Source organism: Ochotona princeps, chromosome 21, assembly GCF_030435755.1.
Source record: "Ochotona princeps isolate mOchPri1 chromosome 21, mOchPri1.hap1, whole genome shotgun sequence".
NCBI classification, from domain to species: Eukaryota; Metazoa; Chordata; class Mammalia; order Lagomorpha; family Ochotonidae; genus Ochotona; species Ochotona princeps.
In genome coordinates, this window is record NC_080852.1 from 25,592,674 (window position 1) to 25,614,490 (window position 21,817).

Genomic DNA, 21,817 nt, shown 5'->3' on the forward strand with positions numbered 1-21,817 from the left:
GATTCTTCTGTTACCCTTGCCCACTTTCATTGAAATCTGCAGGTTTTTTCTTTAAACTCTCTTTACATTGTGTTGTTCCCAGATTTGTGAATAGATTTTACTGTTTCCATTCTGTATCCAATTTTTTTTCTTTTTCATCTGGATGATATCTGGGTGTTTGTGCTGGTCACTCCAGGGGATTTCAGCCTCGGGTTCCCATGCTTTTGGTCCCTCTTCAGTCTACAGATAGTGGTGCCCTCGTTGCCTCTCTCACCTCTGGGCACTCCCAGCCATAACCAGGCTTCTGTCTGCTTCATCTCTCTCTTACTGATGGTTTCAGTGGCTCTGGGGCCAGGGAGCCTTCTGCCACAACTTTAAACTGCATTGTTGCTCTTCAATCATACCTTGCTCTGCCCTAGTTGGTAACTGGATAACTGTTCTTGGAGACAAATGAGTCTTCAGATGAGAGACTTAATCAAAAATAGAAGCAAGGGAATACTCCCCTTTTCTTCTTTTTTCCTTCTTTTCTTTTTCAATTTTATTTTATGATACTCCTTTTTTTTTTTTTTTTTTTTTTTTTTGGTGGAGAGAGGAGGAGGGAAGGATTCTTTGAACTTCAAAGTAGAGTTCCTTTTTTTTTTTTGCTTCCTGGTGGCAAAGCCCCTTGCCATGCTTCCACTAAGGCACTGGGTACATTGTGGGGCTGCTGTTCTCTTAGTTCTGCAGACACTGGGATAGGCATTGAGTCACCAGAACGGTTGTGGAGACAGAGTTGCATGCCTGATTATTTGTGTTGCACTCTGTCTTGCTCCACTCGTGACCCAGGCTGCATGCAGGTCAGTAGCTTTGCTCCTTCCTGCCTCTCCTGGGGTTGCACCAATCCTCTCATCAATCTGCCTGTGTTTGCTTGCTGCTCTCTGACTTCCTCCTGCAGTGCTCCAACTGCTTAAGTGTGTGTCCAAACAGTTCCCACCACTTGAAGCGTGTGCTCCCGCTCGCCTACACTACTTGTCTTTACCAAGGCAGCCTTCACTCCACTCCTCCACCCTGTTCATGCTCTGGTGTTAGAAGCCACACAACAGGGTCTGAATGTCCACTTACACAAGTACTTTTGGCCTTTAGTTCTGGCTTACCTGCCAGGATCCCCGCAGCTGATTCTAATCCAGTCTCTGCTTCCCCAGGTTTGAGCGCCAGCCTCCTTCAGGTGGTCCTGGTATCTCTCAGGGGGGTTAGGATATGGATTTTCTGGATATAGGATGGGTCCCTGGGTCCCTCCCTCTACTGACTCGCTCCTCAGTGGCTCACTCTCTAAGGCCTGGCTCCCCAAAGGCGTGGCTATGCTTAGTTGGGAGTGAGCAGCAGCCCATGAAATCCCCCTTAGTTTTGTCTCCTTTCAGCGGTGTTTGGGTCAGCACTTTGTCCTATGGCTTTTTGTCATGTGCTGCTGCTTTGGACTACTCAGGAGTCCACTTGCTCAGGTTCCTTTTGTGTAGGTTCCACAGGTTGAGGTGCTTTCCCAGTTTGCCTTTGCTCATCCTCTTCTTGGGCTATTAGGATGCAACCTCTGGCATTCTCAACTGTTTTTTTCTCATCCAAGCAGCTCCACCTTCTCTTCACAGGCCTCCTGGGAGCTCTGCCCACCTAAAGCAGTGATTTTCCTTTTCCAGCTCTGCAGAGCACCTGCTTTTCTCCTGCCACTCTCTCTCCACTCAGGGTACACCATCCACACTGATCAGCCATGTTGTCTTCTGTCAAACAATTTAGTTTTTATAAATACCCTTATGCTGGGAGTTTCAGTGGCTTGGTCTCTATACCAGGCCCTCTGAGCTACCGGTTTAGGGTCTACTTGATAAAGCTTGGCTCCTCTCCTCACCATTACAGTCAGATTCTTCATTCTTCAACTCTCAGACACCAACTTGAATCTGCTTTACAAAATTTCCATAATTAGAGCACCACTGTACAGAAAGATCATTCAGGGCATTACTACTAAACATCAATCAGTATGTTATAACACACTGTTTTCTGGTTTTACTCTCTTATTTGTGTGACCTACCCAGCAAATTAAAAAATATCCAGGAATAATGCCACAGCATAGTCAATATCCATCACCTTCACAAGACAATTAAAATAAAAACATTAGATTTGCTAAGATCAAAATGTGCAGAGATTACACCAGCAAGAAGGCAGAAAAAGCAGTTTCAACTTTCCCTGCACTCAGAAACATCGATTTTGACAAGTATTTTGTGGGATTTGGGAGGCCAGAAGAGAAGTTCTGGCACACCACTGAAGCAAAAGATCCAAGAAAAATCATTAAAGAGGATAAGTAGAAATTTTACTTTTCCTGTATCAGTCTTCCGCCAAGACAAGATAGCTCAATGCCAAAACAAATTCGATTGCCTACAACTTCTCCCACAAAGGGAAAAGCATAATGAATGCCTACCCACTCTAACCAGCTGTGTGATATACTATCTAAGAAGTACACTTCTACATCACCACCGCAAGAATACTGAGTGTTTAGGGAGGGATGGGACCAAGAAAAAAGAGGAATAACTTCTGTGAATGACTTCTACAGACTCTCTCAGGAAGCTCACCAACAGGAAAACACATCATCTGTGAGTCCCCTTCATAACCAGGCCACTAGCACTTCAAATTCTTCACAAGCCACCCCCTACCACAAGACAGCTCTCCAATAATTAACCCAAGACTGAATTCAACTGTCTTCCATGACCAGGTAGTATGACTCTAAGGGTTTAGAAGAAAAATAGAAACTCAAAAATTTCACAATACTGGCCTAGGGAAAACAAAAACAAAACTCTTGGGGGTCCTGTTGGGCTTTGTAGAATCAAAAAGGGCACCTATTTTAAGAATGGAGACATTGGGCCCAGCGTGGCCTAGTGGCTAAAGTCCTCGCCTTGAAAGCCCCGGGATCCCATATGGGCGCCGGTTCTAATCCCGGCAGCTCCACTTCCCATCCAGCTCCCTGCTTGTGGCCTGGGAAGGCAGTTGAGGACGGCCCGATGCATTGGGACACTGCACCCGCGTGGGAGACCTGGAAGAGGTTCCAGGTTCCCGGCTTCGGATCGGCGTGCATTGGCCCGTTGTGGCTCACTTGGGGAGTGAATCATCGGATGGAGGATCTTCCTCTCTGTCTCTCCTCCTCTGTGTATATCTGGCTGTAATAAAATGAATAAATCTTTAAAAAAAAAAAAAGAATGGAGACATTTAAGAGTTCTCAATGAATAAGGGGTATGGTTTGGTACATCCACAGAAAAATTCTGAAAGAACCTTGAATCCCTAGCAAAGCTATTTGTGAGCAATTTCTCTCCTGTAATGGTTCAGTTAAAGTGACTGCATCTTCCAATACAAAGACAGCAATGTAAGATTTCAAGGAAACATGACATCAAAGGAACATCAAATATTCCAGTAACCAAACCAAACAAATGAAGACTTACGAGTTACCTGATAATTCAAAATGATTGTTTTAAGGAAGTTGATTAATAAAAGAAAGCAAATAAAGACAATTCAATATAATAAAAAACAGGGGCCTGGAGTGGTGACTCAATTAAATCCTCACCTTGCACAGGCTGGAATCCCATATGGGTGCCTGTTCATGTGCTGGTTGCTCCTCTTCCCATCCAGCTACCTGCTTGTAGACTGAAAAAGCAGTAGAGGATGGCCCAAAGTCTTGGTACCCTGTACCTGCCAGGGAGACCTGGAAGAAGCTCCAGCCTCCTGGCTTCAGATAAGTTTAACTTTGGCCATTGCAGCCACGTGAGGGGAGTGAACCAGCAGATTGAAGATCTTTCTGTCTCTACTTCTCTCTGTCAATCTGCCTTTCCAGAGAATAAATAAATATATCTTAAAAAGAAAACATCACATGAACAAAATGAGAGTTTCAATAAAAAATCGCCAAACAGAAACAAAAAAAAATCCTCTGATATTAAGGAAGATACAACTGAACTGAAAAGATGCAATACACAGCATCAACAATAGACTTGCTCAAGTAGAAAAAATTATGTAAACTATCAGACAGGCCACTTGGAAGAAAGCGTATCGGAGTTATGGAGTTAAGGAATAAAATTCAAAGAAATAATATTCACATTATTAGATTATTAGAGGGTTTAGAAGAATAGCAGAAAAAGGAGATAGAAAATTTTTAAAATAAACAAGACTGAAAACTTTTCTCAAATATGGAAGCTGAAATCCACGAAGTTGGGCCCAGCACAATAGTCTACTAGTGAAAGTCCTTGCCTTGCATGCACCAGCATCCCATACGGGTGCCAGTTCATATAACTTCACTGTTCCACTTTCCTTCCAGCTCCCTGTTTGTGGGCTGGGAAAGCAGTCAAGTGTGGCCCAAGGTTGTGGGACCTTTACCCATGTGAGAGATCCAGAAGAAGCTCCTGGCTCCTGGCTTCGCAGTGGCTCTGCTCTGGTCATTGTGGCCCCTTTGGGGAGTGAACAGCAGATGGAAGATCTTTCTCTCTGTCTCTCTTCCTATCTGTATATCTGCCTTTCCAATAAAATTAAACAATTTTTTGAAAGAGAGACTTTAGAAAGGAGAAAGAAAAGGACCAATATTATAGCATAGCAGGCTAATTCTTTGCATTCAGCAATGGCATCCCATATAGGTCCCAGATCTAGTGCTTGCTACCCCACTTCCAATCCAGCAATCTGCCTGTAGCACAAGACAGCAGCAGGATATGGCTCAAGCCCTTGAGCCCCTAAAAACTTGTCCCCACTAAAGTTTGAGCCCCACCCCCAAAAAGCCTCATAAAACTATTACAATACAATAGGGAAAATTAGTGGGGGAGGGGCCAAGAGAGGGATGAGAAATCCCAGAGCCTTGAGAACTATCATAAAATTAATTAATTAATTTTTAATAAAATTAATAAGCTTCTCTCATGTCAGTGAGCCAGCTGGGGGGTGGTGGGCGGCCCGTGGGGACCTGAGGATGTGGGCTTGGGTTAGGGGAGAGCTAGGGACATAGCACCAGTGGGCATATGGGAACTTGGGAGCTCACGTCTAGGCAGGTGGAGCAAACTAGAGGATTTTCCCATGTGCTTGGTCCTGGGTGAGGTGAGGAGCATGGAAGGGAGAGCCCCAGGTCAGCACATTGTCCTGGTGTGCTTGTGGACCAGGCCTGAAGAACTTCAATGGGTGGGCCTAAATTTGGGGTGTGTGGAGGGATAAGGCACCAGGCCAGCACATGTGCCAGGAGCTTGGGACTCTGGTGGGCAGGCAGAGCTGTAGATCAGCATACCACCCACTGGTTCTTTGGAAGGTTGGGCTGGAGAACCCAAACACTCCTGGGCACAAGAATTGTGGACTGATTAGAGAATGGAATAAGGGCATATGGGGTAGAGAGGACCACAGTGGGAGTATCTTGCAGGTGAGGAATGACTCCTGAGGGACTCCCAAAGACAACTCCACTGTACTTGCAGATAAGTCAGAGGACTGAGACCTGATGGCTTGGAGGAGAGGGACTGGAAGACCATTATTGATCAGACTGATTCACCACCTCACATGGGAGACCTGAGGTGGGCTTGTTAGCACGGAACATTGCTGACCACCACATGCCATCCCACACAAAAGCTAGGGCTGGGTACCTGTTTGGCAGGGCTAGATTCCAGTACCTGACAGTGTCACACCAGGGGATGGATCACATTAGACTGGGCCATGACACTAATCAGCACATGAAAGAACCAGGTCGGGGGCAGATTCTGTGGGGGATATGTGGGCCAAACTCTGTACAATTAAAGTCACGCTGGTTAACTTAACAGTTGGGGAGGTAATGGGCTGAGGTAGGCATGATCTTTCTCTTTGCCTCTTCTTCTGCCTGAATATCTGCCTTTCCAATAAAAAATAAATATAAATAAATCTTTTTTAAAAGAATATAGAACTGTAATTTACTTTTTCATGACATATATTAGCTGTTAGTTTTGTAGAATTCATTTCTATCAATATTTTAAAATAGTGTGAAGAGTATTGAAATTGTTTCTGCTTGAACATTTTGCAGAATTTAGTAGAAAATCCCCCAGATCCCAAGATCCCAAACTTTTCCTTAATGAAGGATTTTTGATTACTGTTATAATTTCATTGCTTGTTACAGGTCTATTTAAGTTACCTACACCTCCTTGATTTGATCTTGATAGGTTATATGAATCAAGGAAGTTCTCCATTTCTTTGAGGCTTTCCAATTTTACCATATGGATCTTAATGGTAGTTTCAGTGGTGTTAGTTGCAATGTTTCCTTTTTCATCTGTAATTTTATTCATTTGAGCTTTTCTCTTTTTTCTTTGTTTGTCTAACTAGAGGCTTACCTACCTTGAGAAAATGAGAAATTCTGATATACTCTACAATATCTAATAGGAAGGATAAACATCTAGTCAAGACATCAGGACTGCAAAAAATTGAATGCTTCTTTTTCTACTAATGGCACAAGAATTCAGAAGTGTTCTCCTTTCCACTTTGGCAATTACATATATTTTAAAAATTCAGCTCAAGTTCTGATGCTGAGGGAATGCTGAGTTACAACAGCAGTTAAACCAAGGCATTTTTCTTTTTTTTTTTTTTTTTTTAAAGATTTTATTATTACTGAAAAGCCGGATATACAGAGAGGAGGAGAGACAGAGAGGAAGATCTTCCATCCGATGTTTCACTCCCCAAGTGAGCCGCAACGGGCCGGTACGCGCCAAACCGATGCCGGGACCAGGAACCTCTTCCAGGTCTCCCACGCGGTGCAGGGTCCCAAAGCATTGGGCCGTCCTCTCCTGCTTTCCCAGGCCACAAGCAGGGAGCTGGATGGGAAGTGGAGCTGCCGGGATTAGAACCGGCGCCCATATGGGATCCCGGGGCTTTCAAGGCGAGGACTTTAGCCGCTAGGCCACGCCGCCGGGCCCTAAACCAAGGCATTTTTCATAAATATTAACATTTTTAAATACCTGTGTTTTCTGATATACTAGGCTTCCTTTGAGCTTGTTTATTCCATATTTACCAATACTCCTATGGTTTGGCACTTGCTCAAAGTGTTTTGCCTTTAATTACAGGGCATATTCTCATTTAGGATCTTAGTAAAAATCCAAAAGTATTTTTCCAAAGCCCCTGTTAGATGTCAGGCCTCAAATATTTTTCCTAACAATCTTGAGTGATGGGCAAATTATACTCAACTGTTTAGGTCTTTACTACACATACTCTTTTGTTCCCATACTGCTGTTCTAGGAGTCAACTACTGAAAAGAAATGTTTAAACAGATTGAGTCTATCTCTAAGACTCTCACTTCTCTAGGATTTTGTTGTTTCTTAATTCCAAGGTAAACTTGGAGCTCCAAACCCCAACTTTTGTTTCTTCAGCTCTAAAAGACTACCACTTTAAAGTAATTATTGATAGTTAAATACTTACTTTTGTCATTTCACTACTTTGTTAACTATCTTGCCTATTTAATTCTTTCCTCTTTTTATCTTTTTTCATGATTCATTTTTCAAAGATCTATTTTTTTTTAAATGCAGAGTGAAAAGAAGAAAGAGGAAAAAAGAGAGGGAGGGGAAAGGGACAGTTCATAAATTGGTGAACTTGATAGTTTCTCTGGGCATTCTTCATCCTTTTTGTTTGTTTTTTTTTTTGTTCCTATGAATATGTAATTTCAAATAAACTCTGAATTCAATAATTCTTCCCTCTATTTAATCAAGAATTCTTTTGTATCTTTCCATTGAACTTTTCAGTTCACTTATTGCATTCCTCAGCTGCAGAATATCTGAATGGGTCAGTTTTTTTGTTTTTGTTTCTATGGATCCTATTCTCTTGACATTTCATGTTGTTCATGTATCATGTTTGTGACTTAGTTGTCTATTTCTTGCAACCCATTATACTTCAAGGTAAAATCTGAATTATCTGTCAGGCAATCCAAAGAGTTCATTTTTTATGTCATTTATTGGATGTTTTTATGCCTAAGTTGTATTACATCTCCCCAATTCTTTACATTTCTTGTAGCTTTGCTGAAAGACACCTCTCTTGGTCTTTACTGACTGGTTTCCACTGGGAAAGACCCTTAGTAATCAGCCAGAGAACCAGAGTTTCTTGGGTTTTTTTCTATTAATGTAAACTCTCAATTCCTTCCTTCCTCTTCAGGAGTCAAGGTTGTGTGCCTTCTTGCAATGTCACAGAACCTAGCTGCATGAATTTTTCATGTAGTTTCCCAAGGGCAATGCACTACAAAAACACTAGATACACAATTCACTTTTCCCCATCCTCCCAGGGGGAAAAGTCTTCGTTATGTTCCTTCTCTAAATCTTGTAGCATTATACTGGCCACAGAAAACACTTGCCCCTTTTCTCAAGAGCAGTACACTAGAAATCTGGGACTCCGGACACTGGATGCATGTTCTACTCCTCTTTCCTTGAGAGAGAAATCTTAGAAGTGTGAACTTCTAATCTCACAGAGCTATGCTAGCTTCTACGCCAGCTTCCACAGTTCCTTTTCTTTGTTCTTAGCTGCCCCCATACCTCTAAACTACATGTATTGCTAACCCAGAGATACTACTATTTCCCCACAAAACTTTGAATTTCTTTTGACAGCCCTTACTTATAAACTTCAAGTAGCAGGTTACTAGTATAAAGGCTCACTAATATAAGGTTTTCAAGTTTTCCCCACTTTCTACTCTTGCAGCTTAAAACTTTTTGTAACAGAAGGAAAAATTAAAACTCGTCATGTTTTCATACCAGAGCATCCTAAGTTATATTCTTACTATTCTCCAATAACAAATTTTACTTTGAAAAGCATACCAATCATTTTACTGATTATCATTCCACATCTACCTTCCTAAGCAATGATCCTGAGCATGGGATTCATACACTGCTTCATAGTCTCATTAGTCAGCCAGGAACATTTGGAAGGGGCAAGGGAGTGGTAAAGTGATGCATGTTTCTTGAAACTCTAAACACTTCCCCACAGGTTTCAGCTAGCTCCAGCCTCTATAACAGCATTCCTTAAACAACCTCACTGCCACACTCATCCTTATATTCCAGCAGAAAAGCCTTGCAATGTCTCCTCAAACATCTGGGCTTCAGTGTCTCAATATTCCTCTTCCTGGTACCCAACCTATTATCTTTTGCAGACCCTGCCATTAAACATGATGGTTTTGTACAATTATCATATTTGGACTATAGTATTTTTTCTTTAGCTGTTATTTTTTAAATGTGAATAAATAATTTCCTATATTCAATCTTACCATATAAAATAATTTGTGTCGCTTATATTTCCTGATTGAACCCAACTGATTAGAAGTTACTCTAATATTTACTAACTCTGGTCAAAAACATCATTTCTTCTAAAGAAAGCTACCTCAATTGGAAAATACACAGTACTTGAATTTTATAACCTTAAATGATAAAGCTTGAAATATTGCTATAACAGGAAATAGCAGTGAAGAAATTTTTACTAATGTTTAATTATATACAAAGCCAATGGATGCTATGTATTTTACAGATAGAATTGTAAAACCATAATGATATTCCCCCTTCTCTCCTCCTATCACTGCCTTTTTTTTTAATTTTTGTAACAACATGCTTTCTATTTATTTTATTACAGGTTTAATGCACAACTAAATATAACATTAAACAAGTAAAAAGCAGAAAAATCATCATTTCACAAGAATATAAAGGTTATAAACAATAATCAAATCAAAGGATGTCAAATTTTACTCTTATACACTCAGTTTTTTGTTCAACATCTTGATATATTTACTTGTTCTTCTGCATGCAGATTTGTTTTCCATATTGCTAGCAAACTATGTACTAATTCTGATACATGTATTTGTATCTTTAAAGCACCATTTCAATATCTTTTCAACTTGTACTTACAAATCAACAATGTTTTAAAGATTTGTTTATTTTTATTGGAAAGATAGATCCACAGAGAGAAGTAGAAACAGAGAAAAAAATCCTCCATTCTCTGACTCACTCGCCAGATGCCCACAATGGTCAAAGTTGAACCAATCCAAAGCCAGGAGCCAGGAGATTCTTCTAGGCCTCCCATCTTCCACCACTTTCCCAGGCCACAAGCAGGGAATTGGATGGGAAGTGGAGCAGCCAGAACACAAATTGGTGCCCACGTGGGATATCAGCACTTGCAGGGGGAGAATTAGCCAATTGAGCCATTACACTGGGCCAAATTCAACAATTTTTAAAGCTTCTTTCACTTCGTCATATATAAACAAAATGACATAATTATCTCTAAGTCTAACCTATCAATGACTTCTCTGAAAATAGCACATAACTTTTTAAAAACACACTATTTCATGCATACTTTAAAAATATTTTCTATCTATTTAAAAGAGACAGAGATCCTGCATGTCTCAGCCTACTACCCAGAGTCCACAACAGCCAATACTGGATCAGGTAGAAGCCAGGAGTCAAAACTCACTCCACATATCCTGTATGAGTGGCAAGGATTCAAGTACTTGAATCATCAGTCACCAGCTGCTTCTCAAGGTACATAGCAGCAAGATAGAACTGGAAGCACAGCCAATTCTCTACCCCAGGCACTCCAATACTGGTTGTGGGCATCCGAAGTAGCAAACATCTGACCAATTATAATTGATTTTATGATTCACAACTAAGATTTATTTCTCCAGTATATAGGAAAACAGGTTAAAGTTGTTAGTACCCTAGGAGAAAAACCAATGTCCTTAAAATTATGATATAGTATATTATATGCATATATTTACATAAATATCTTTGCAAAAAAATGCCAATAGAGTATTTGATACTATGAAACAAAAAGACAAACAGCTTTCCCTTACCATTAATAACAACTGTAATTCAATATAATAAAGCAAATTACTTACCCTCTATTACTGACAATTGCTTTTTTCAAGTGAATGTAATTTGCAGGAAAAATTCCCTGTAAAAGACAAAATATATCCATTGGAAAAAATAAATTGTGATTCAAATCTCATATATACTAAAAAGATAACAGACCCAAAGACCTCCTAAAGTAGACACCATTTTGGACATTAAGAATGTAGAGTTGGGCTTGGGTCTCCTGGCCTGGGTCCTGGGGCCCACCTACTAGGTGGGTATTGGGTTCGTGAGCCCCAGCCCAGGGGTGGGGGATCCAGCGATGCTTGGGATGCTTGGCCTGGGTCGTTGGACTCGCCTGCAAGAACATGTCCTACTTAATGAAAAAGGGTGGACCAGTGGACACAGGCCCTATTGTACAAGCAGAATATGGCAGCTCATTTGGTGCTGTAGCAGAACAGAACTAACTGGACAACTATGCCAAACAAATGACAGCAAAAAATCTAGGTGAGTGGAGCCAATGGACATTGGGAGGGTGACATCATCCTTGGATCAGTGAAATCATCAGCATTTCAGAATTATCCAACCCACTTGGACAGAACCCTCAAAATATGCACACATTGAGACTCTGGGTTGATATGAGGTGGCAGTTACTCATCCCTAGGTACCGGGACGTGTGGAAAGTCATGAGTGGTATCCCCCTTTGTGTCTCCCTTCCCTCAGAAACAACAAAAAGAAATAGCTATTTTGGAAGCAATTAGTATACCCAATTTGCCCAAACCTTGATCCTTCCCACCCAGATCTACCATATAATCATGAAAAATAAAATTTATTTTTAAAAAGAAGTCAAAATAAATAAATAAATAATGTAGAGCTATTCTAGATACCCATTCCATAGGAATTTCATGTTAATATGCAATCAGAGTCTAATGCTCAGGATGAAACTGGTCATTAGTATTTCAAAAATATTTTTTTTATTTAAAAACTCACATTTTAGAGATGGTCTATCAGATTAATCTCAGTATACAGTATACAGTACAGAGTTCTCCGTGTATCTCAAAATCAACATTACCATCTAACTAATAACTTTCGAGCTATAGAAACTATATTGGTGAATGTTCATATACCCAAGAAAAAAATCAGTTTGAGAGCTTTTTAAATACTTTATCTTATATTCTTTACAGTTTCTAGTTTGATATTCACCATAACACTGACTTTAATTTCTAAGAGATAAGAATTGAAATCTGTTTTTTTTTTTCACGTCTTTGCTATCATATTGTGCTGCTGTAAATATAGGATTACAGGTCACTTTCCCATATGCAGACTTAATTTCCTTTTGGTATATTCCCAGAAGTGGGATAGCTGGGTCATATAGTAGATCAATTTTCAGTTCTCTTAGCACTTTCCATACTGACTTCCATAGTGGTCTACTAGCCTATACTTACACCAACACTCTATGGATTACTACTCAGCCATTAAAAAGAATGAAATTTTACCATTTGCAACCAAAGGGTCTCAACTCGGGACCATTATGCTCAGTGAAATAAGCCAACCCTAAAAGGACAAATGTCATATGTTCTCTCTGATATAAGGCTATCTTCATGTAAAACACAAGATCAATATATACAGGTAAGCATGCATGTGTATATATATTCAACTAGGGGAACTGTGTAGACTTCCACACTGAAGATACAATGCAGCATGCATCTCTACTCCCAATCAAAGAGGAAATCCCAATGAAACTGGTAAATATATGCTGACACTAAGATTTTGGACTGTCTGCCACTGCCCATACCTACAATTTCAGGATACACTTAAATAGCAGAATGATGGACTTACAACTGTTTTTGAAAGACTATACTATTGCAATAATACAAGGCAACTCACTGCACGGATGAGAGGGAAATCCCCGAGCCTATGGAACTGTATCATAAAAAATAGTTAAAAGGCAGATATGACTTATAAAAATTAATCTTCTAATTGTTGAACTCTTTTTCTTGATAATGATTTCCTTCAAATAAAAACATAGATAGTCTCAAATTTTTATACTCTTTTGCCCATACTACAACCAATAATGAACTCAATCTATGCCATACAAAGCCATTACCATGGAAAATAATATTATATTTTATGTGTTGGCTCATAATAACAGATAATCTATAGCAATAGAGAACATTAATATAGAAGAACCTGGGACTTAAATAGAATTAAAACACATAGCTGCATGCAACCACAGCTAAATGATGATTGGTGGTTATCTATAAAGAAAAAATTCATAATCCCACAGGTTCACATACACTGAGAAAATACAAGGGACATACTTCTCATTGTTCCTTTTGCTAAGCAAATTTTAAAACCTTATATGTTATATAAAACAAAAATATGAAGTCTGAAAGGTAGAGAGAGTAAGGCAAACCAACTAAGGATTCTGAGAGACAAGAGACTAGGCAAATTACCTAGGCTTTTTGATGGGGAAGCGTTTCTACTTTTTAACAGGATCCTTTAAAATGGTCACATAAAATGGACTTCAACAAGTATACTTTGGTTTAAAAAAATGAAATTCACACATAGTTTTTACATAGTACAATCTTTTTAGAAGTTTCTGAAACCCTCATATCTACTACTAGATTGAAGAAAATAACATCTGGAAATACCAACAGGCACAGACCAAAAAAAAAAAAAAAAAAAAAAAAAACCAACAATAAAAACCTGCTCTTTCTAGGCAAAGGGCCAGGAAAGATTCAGAAAATCAAGAGAAAAAAGTTTAATATTCCCTATATTGCTATGTAACATCATCAACATCCCCAATATTAAAAACAACAACACATAACTGGCTAAATTCATCTATAGAAGCAAGCATGGACATTTACCCTTATCAAGCTAGAAAACAAGGCATTCAAATTATATACTGGTGTAGTATCAGAGAAAGCCAAATAGAAGTCAGAATTTTCAATAACAGTTAGTAGTAACATGCCTTCACCACACAGTGAAGATCTGGGGCACCTGAACTTCTACTCCTAACCAACAATAACAAGACCTACTCCATAATCCTACTATGGCACTTGAAAGCAGGCAAGCAGAGTTGGGACTGTTCACTGTTACCTAGCATAAGGAAAGACACCACCTTCCTCCTAATGTCAGTGGAGGCCACAAGAGTAGCATTAACTGGCACTTCAATTCCTTCTAGCCAGGAAAGAATCAGGGAGGCCTCCCAGAGAGCTGGAACTTCATTTGCCATTTTGCAGTAATGAGGACCCCCTCATGCTTTGCATTTCAACAGAGACTGAGATGGAAACAGTGACTTCTAGTCTCACTAGGCAGTAATGAGGCAGAGACCTTTCCCTCCCTACGAAAGCACTACCCAAGAAAATCAGGCTTAACACAATACTCAAAAGGTCTATAGTATAACTAAAACTCACTTATCATACCAAGAATCAAGGAGATCCCATATTTAACGGAAAAAAATATATAAATACATTACCAAGAGAACAAAAAAGTTAGAGATGAAAAAGATTTTAAAGTAATCTTTATAAAAAGCTTCAATAAGAAACTATAAACTTAGTGAAACAAATGAAAAAACTAAGCCTCAGCAAAGAAATAAAGAAATAAAGAAATAATATGTTAAATGAATTCAACAGTAAAATGGAGATAACTGAAGAAACAATAATACAGAATAAAGAACAATAAAAAAAAATTACACAATCTGAACTATAAGGAGTAAAAAGAGCTTCAGTGACTTTCAGGCAACAAAAAAGTGTATATTTAACTTTCGCATCACTGAGTCCTGGAACAACCAGGATAAGTGGAGCAAGGACAAAGCTTATCAAGTACATGAAATGACAGCACCTGGTGAAGGAACAGAACAACAAGAACTCTATTCATTGTGGATGGGAAGTAACACAGTACAGCCACTTTGGAAAACAGGCAACTTCTTACAAAACTGAACATAGGCTTATCATATAACCCAGCAGCTGTACTCCTGGGTATTTAACAAATGGAAAACCCTTGTACTCCAATATGATATTGGATTTTCTATCTTTGACTATACCCATAATTCCATGATGTGCTTTAATAGCAGAATATTAAACTTGCAACTGTTGTAAAGGACTATACTATTGGACATGGCACAGTGGCATAGTGGCTAAATCCTAGCCTTGCATCCACCAGGATCCCATATGGGCACCAGTTCATGTCTTAGCTGCTCCACTTCCCTTGCAGGCCCCTGCTTGTATCCTGGGAAAGCAGTGAAGAATGACCCAAAGCCTTAGGACCCTGCATCCATGTGGGAGACATGGAAGAAGCTCCTGGCTTTGGATTGCCTCAGCTCCGGCCACAAACTTGGGTGGTGAACCATTCATTTATAGATTTTCTATTCATTCCAATAACTTTGCTATTAACTTAATCAAGCTTTAGAAAATTAAACACAAAGTAACTATTACCACACAGGCATTCTTCAGATGAAAACATAACTTCAAAATCATAATAAAAAATAAGCTATGAACAATCAGGGATGAATTTTGTCCCTATAACACACTTGGTACTGCCTAGAATCCTCTTTTTAAAGTTAGAACTAAGGGAAGGAGTTATTGCTATCTAGTGAACAGAGGCTATAGATGCTGGTAAACATCTAACATTAAACAAGACAGTCCTCCACAAAAAAAAAATTATCTGGCAAAAAAATTTTAATGCCAAGAATAAGAAAGTCAGGCTATGAAGAATTAAAACTTGAAGATACTGTTTCCTCATAATCATTAGGTTAAAATTATTAAAAATGATGATTCTACTGAAAAATTAATTAAAACAATTTTCTATTTCAAAATATCTATTTCTATTTCAAAATATCAAAATAATAATTGTGAAATTCTGAAATTTTTCTGTATGAGAAAAAGTATAACCAAATGTAAGAAAAGTAGACAAATGAATGAAAGGCAAACAAAAAGGTTTTGCAAATACATTATTGAAGAAATTCCCTAACTGTATTTTAATTGTTACTTTGTTTGACTCATTAAGATCAATGGTATGAGCACATGAGGCTAGGAGATTAAATTAGTAGGTGCCAAGGCTGGAATTGTAGTATAAGGAGGTAAGTCAGAGGCTGCAATATCAGCATCTCATGTAGACACCAGCTTAAGCCCCAACTGCTCTACTTCTGATCCAGCTCCCTACTTTTGGGCTGGGAAAGCAGGAAAAGATGGCCCAGACCCTTGGTCCCTGCACCCACATGAAAGACATGGAAAAAGTTCCTTCCCCCTGGCTTATCCTGGCCAGTCCTGGCCCTTGCAACCACTGGGGAGTAAACCAGTAGATGGCAGATCTCTCTTTCTCCCGCTCTATTTAACTCTGCCCTTCAAAATAAAATAGATCAGTATATGTAACTACTATCAATATTTAGTAAGATATTATACGAAAATTCTTTCTATTTTATAATTTAGAAACAAACTCATCTAGCTAATCATGTAGTTCCATAAGACTAGTCCCATGAATAAGTCAATTTATTTCTGTCAAATCTATGAGGGAAAAAAATATCTTAAAACTCTCAACAAGTTTTTTCAAGATAAGCTTTACAGGTATAACATTTACATTTCTGTATTTTTTAGAAAATCCTTTTGTTTAATATTGCTAACACTAAGAGCCTTATACAATTCTACAATCTTTAGAATGATTGTGGCTACCATAAAAGATTAAAAGGTGGGACAGTAACAGTTATTTTTCAAACATACTAAGCAGATCCTTCCTCCTTAGAACAAATAAGCTTTTCATTACCTTTACATTGGGTTTCTTTGTTGAAACTCCTCTGTACCAACCTAAAACAAAACACACAAAGGATATTAAAACCACATTATAATTTTGCACAAGGCATAACAGTCATGTTTTCAGGAAAAAAAAAAAAAAACAGTAAATTCAAACTATGGCTTTACTAGGATCTAGAGTTGTCCTAGCAGTTTATTTCAAAAGCAACAGTTTTAGAACTCATTACCAAAGCAGAAAGTCCCAAACAAACAAATTCAAAAACCTAGAAAACGGTTTAGCAGATATGTAACTCAACTGTTTAAAAGTCTCTCGGATAAAAGTGTAAAAGTATTAAGGACTAAGAAATCCCAAAATCACATAGCTTTTTTGTGGTAAGTACAAAATGCAGCCCAGATTTTGTTTTCAAGTCATTCAAACCTCTGTGCAATAGGTCATATCATTCTCATTTCAATGCCTTCTAGTTGCTAAAATCTGCCTAGTAGTACAGATCCTCTTCATCTATTTCCTTTAGCATTCACATACAGCAATAGTAACAAAACATTCAATTACAGAGCAAGAAAACTTTTCAGCCAAAGGAAATTTTCCCACCAACTTTTCTCAACTCTCCACTATTTTCAGAGTTTTGCTATAGTTCCTTTACTTGCATTTATAAAAGAAAGCAGCTCCCAGCCCTAATGACAGAAGAGGAAACCAATAGGTGTACTTATGGATGGGCACATGGTGTATCACTTAAGATAGCAGAGTGCCTACCTGGGTTCATCTTTACTTCCAATTCCAGTTTTCTGTAAATGTAAGTAATGGCTCAGGTGTTTGGTCCCTCCACTCACATCTGTTTTTGAGTTGTGGGCTTGCATACCACTGGCTCATCCCAGCCCTGGCTATTTCAGGCATTTGGAGAGCAAATAAACTAACAGAAAGATCTTTCTCTTCCCTCCTTTCTCCTCTTTCCTTCTCTGCCTATCCAAAAAAATTAATTTTCTGTAAAAAAAAAATCTTACCAACATAACACTTTATAGTATGTTAAACATAACTGAGAATACTATGGGCAGGAATAGCACAGTAAAATTCTTCAGAAAGCATCTCAAAAATGCAATCAGGACACTATAAAGGTATAGTAATCAAGACAGTAGTATAGATATATGGAGTCAGACTCCACAAAAAGACTCACATATAGTCAATGGATCTTGAACAAAGGAGCAAAACCCAAACAATGGGAAAAAAAGGCATTATGTTCAACAAACGGAACTGGAACAACTGGCCACCCACATGGAAAAATATCAATCTAGCAGAAATATTTTACCACTTACAAAAATTAACTCAAACATGAATCTAAATGTAAAATTAAAAACTATAAAACTGCTTGAAGAAAACCTTGATGACATTCAGTATAGTAATGACTTTTTAGATATAACACCAAAGGCATGACTCACAACTAAGTGAAAAGCTTGTCTTCATTAAAAATAAAAATTCCCCCTAACTCTACCTTTCAAATAAATAGATTTTTTAAAAATCAAAAATTTCTGCTCCACAAACACTTTTAAAAGAATGAGATAAAAACCCACAGACAGAAAACATCCAAAAAATACGTTATCCAATAAAAGACTATAATGCAAAATATTTAAAGCACAATAGTAAAGAAACAGCCCAATTTAAATACACACAAAAATCCGGATAAACAGCTTTCAAAGGAAGATAGACAACTTTCAAATGAAAGTAAGAATAGGAAATGATGTTTGCTAGCAGGCAGCACTATGGCACAGCAATTAAAAGCATCACATATGAGCACAGGATTTTATACCAGCTGCTCCACTTTCAATCAAGCTCCCTGCTAATGACCTAGGATTAGAAGTGGAAGTTGGTCAAGTGTCTGGGTCCCTGTCACCCACATAGGCGATCCATATGAAGCTCGTGTCTCCTTGCTTCAGCCTGGCCCAGCTTTAGCTGATGCAGACATCTGGACAGTAAACCAGTGATTGGAAGATGTCCTTCATCTCTCTCTGTTAACTATTTCAAATAAATAAATAAATCTTTTTTTAAAGATGCTTGTGTTCCTTAAGGAATTCATAATTAAAACAAAATACTCTGACACACCTGTTAGATTAGCCAAAATTTATAACACTGAAATTGATGAGGACTAAGGCTATCTGAATATTCCAGCTTCCCAACAGTGTCTCTCTTCTTCTTGAAGAATTTCCACTGCAACCTCTCTCCAACTGTCCCCTGGGAATGCAGTTCCTCCCTTTTTCTTCTGTTAGCTTCCTGTGGTCAAAATCTTATAGTTTCATTAAGAAAACATAGTATCAATGCATATCACAGTCTCATTTTAGGAATATGATCTATATAAGGACCCCAAGATAAAATATAAAACGACCAAATCAGAGCCAGTGTTGTGGCAGTGAGTAGGGTCACTATCTGTGATACAGAAATCATAGATGGGTACCAAATTGAGTCCCAGGTGTTGCACTTTTGATCTAGCTCCCTACTAATGTCTTGGAAAAGCAGTAGAGGTTGGTCCAGGTACCTGGATCCCTGCCAATCATGTGAGAGACCTAGAAGCTCCACACTCCTGGCTTCAGCCTGACCCAGTCCCAGCCATTGCAACCATCTGAGGAGTAAGCCAGCAGATAAAAAATCAAGATCTCTCTCTCTTCCTGCTCCCTCTTTCTCTCTCCAAATCCTTTCTCTCTGTAACTCTTTCAAATAAAGATATCAACCTTTATAAAAATAGAAAATGACAAAATAATGGAAAGATAAAGCAAATAATAATAATAATAATAACAATTTCTAAAATGCCAACTGAAGATTGGGCATTATGGCACAAAGGCTTTAAGCCACCACCAGGGATGCCCACACCCCATATAAAGTTCCTAGCTCAAGTCCCAACTATTATTCACTTTTCACCTAGCTTCCTACTTATGCAACTGAGAGGCAACAGCTCATGGTACAGTTACTAAGTTCCCTACCACCTACAGGGGAAATCTGCATGGAATTCCTGGTTCCCAGTTTTGGCCTTGCCCAGCCTCAGCCATCGTGGGCATTTGGTGAATGATCCAGTGGATGAAATCTTAATCTCTATTTCTCACTCTCACTCTTTCTTTCTCTCCCTTTCTCTCTCTTTCTCACTTTCACTCTCTACTCTCCAACCCAATTCCATTCTAGTCCTCCATTCCTCCCACTCTGCCCTTCAAATAAACAAATACATGAATAAATAAGTCTTTAAAACTACAATACTAGCAGATGTATTATTACTGTTCTCACTTTGATTTAATTTGATACAGATATAGCCCCATGCTTCGTAAACTTCATTCATGTACCTAGATATTACAATCCTAGTACAGATAACTGGAAAAAAAGACACATTCACATTGCAACTTAAATGTATTACAGTTACTAAAAAGTATACATTTGCCTAAGATAAATTTCAGAATTACACAGAAAAATTAAAATTCAGTAATGGATATCCAAAAAGTTTACATTACAAATGTCAAACCTCCCAAAAATATCAAAACCTTGAACTCTAAAAATACGATTCATAACTAAATATTATTAAAAATTAAGGAAACAAATTAGACTAAATCTCTAATTGACTGATAATTCCTAATTTATACTGAAATCCTTGAGGATTTTTTTAATTTAATAGTTACTCAAAGTGTATTCTACTTAAGCAATTAGTTCACAAAGAAAATTACAACTGATACGAAAATTTTAAATAAAAAATAATTTCATAGGGTAAAGAACAAGAGGCAAATCCTAGATCTAAGAACAGAGACTCACAATATAATTCAAACCTTATATGCCATTTGAAGGAAGTTAATACAATTTAAGAAACTGAGAACACTTGATAATTGTCAAGTGTGCTAGTAAGTATGCTTACCACCACAAAGTACTCAGTGAGTACTCTGTGAGAAGATGTAAGGTTTATTGCTGCCAATTTAATTCTGAATTATACCTTCTATGATTGGTCTCATAAAACATATTTGCATATAAATTTAAAAGGCGTCATAGATCCAGTTTTTTTTAAAAGAAATTTCTTAAAAATTTAATATCATTAGGTCAGACAGCCATATCAATTAGAAGAGAAACACAAATTATGAGGAAAATCTGTCTAGGGAAATATTCTGGGTCTTGGGTGTAAATATATTAAAGATTAATTTATGAGAGAGCAACAATTGTTTAAACATATAAACCCCCCCTCCAAAAAAAAAGATAGTTACCTACACTATGCCAAGCTCTGAACTAGGTGTTTTCACATCTATAATCACAAACACTGCTGAATATCACTCTGTTAAACATGCATTACTATTTATACTATAAACACTCTGGTCAATCACTCAATGCAAGTGAGTCTATACTACCCCAAACAACCAACAGCACCACTACAATTGCAGCTGAAAGAGGATGCGAAACAATATCAGCACTGTTCAACCGAAAGAATGAAGCCTCTATACAGAGCAGGTCATGTGACGGTCAACAATCAGCAATTTTTTACAAAGATACCAGGTGCAAACCAATCAAGCCAAACCAAAAGGAATAACTGCAGCCCCAACAGGAAGTGCCCTTTGAAAAAAAAAGCTTCAAGCCTTTTAATTGAAAGATGAACATATATTCTTCATTGACAAAAGGAAAAATGTAAATTTATTTATCCTTCAACACTTGCAAAAACATGCACAGGAAATAGAGACAGGTAAAAGAAAAACACTATTTCTCGTTCAGTATCAGAATTTAAAAGTTTAGTAAAAACTCATCATTCTTTGTAAAAAACAGACTTGCATACTCATTTCAGAGATTATTTAGATAACCAAATGTGAATTCATGAGCCAAAACTAAGATTCACCATCTTTTTAAAAATTCTGATATTTTAATTTTAAAAAATTGCTTTATTCCTAATTTGTAGTCCCTATATGCTTTACAGGTGCGCTTTTACTTTCATAATACAACTTTGTAAATATCAAAGCATTTGAACACCCCTAAATACAGGTGGGGAGACAATTAATATCCACTACTGTTTTTCTACACAAACTATGCTTTTAATGTCACTAAAAAAATACCAACAATCAGATTATATACAACATATATAATAGGGTGTATAATATGTTTATATTATGTATATGTATGCCAAAAAGCAATTTAGTGACTCTCTTGAAACACTAACCATATAATAAACAGTATATTATCAACATTTACATGATTCATATTAAAACAATAACATCCAAAAATGTATTCTTTTAAAAAATAGATTCTTTTTGATAAAGAATACATTTATCAAAACACTACATATCTCTTAATAATAT

The 21,817-nt window shown here is 37.8% G+C and overlaps 1 protein-coding gene across 8 annotated transcripts in view; it reads right to left on the minus strand.

The window, feature by feature from the left end:
* Nucleotides 1-21,817, minus strand: part of DOCK3 (dedicator of cytokinesis 3) — a 279,756-nt gene that overhangs the window by 200,228 nt on the left and 57,711 nt on the right. For all 8 annotated transcript variants that reach the window (XR_009247405.1, XM_058679068.1, XM_058679069.1 and 5 more), the window contains exons 3-4: nucleotides 16,539-16,579; nucleotides 10,823-10,878 (exon numbers count right to left, since the gene is read on the minus strand). Coding sequence is in view for 7 of the 8 variants with exons in the window: in XM_058679068.1 (XP_058535051.1) it covers nucleotides 10,823-10,878; nucleotides 16,539-16,579 (97 nt within the window). In the remaining variant the exon portion in view is untranslated. The remainder of the gene's footprint in view (nucleotides 1-10,822; nucleotides 10,879-16,538; nucleotides 16,580-21,817) is intronic.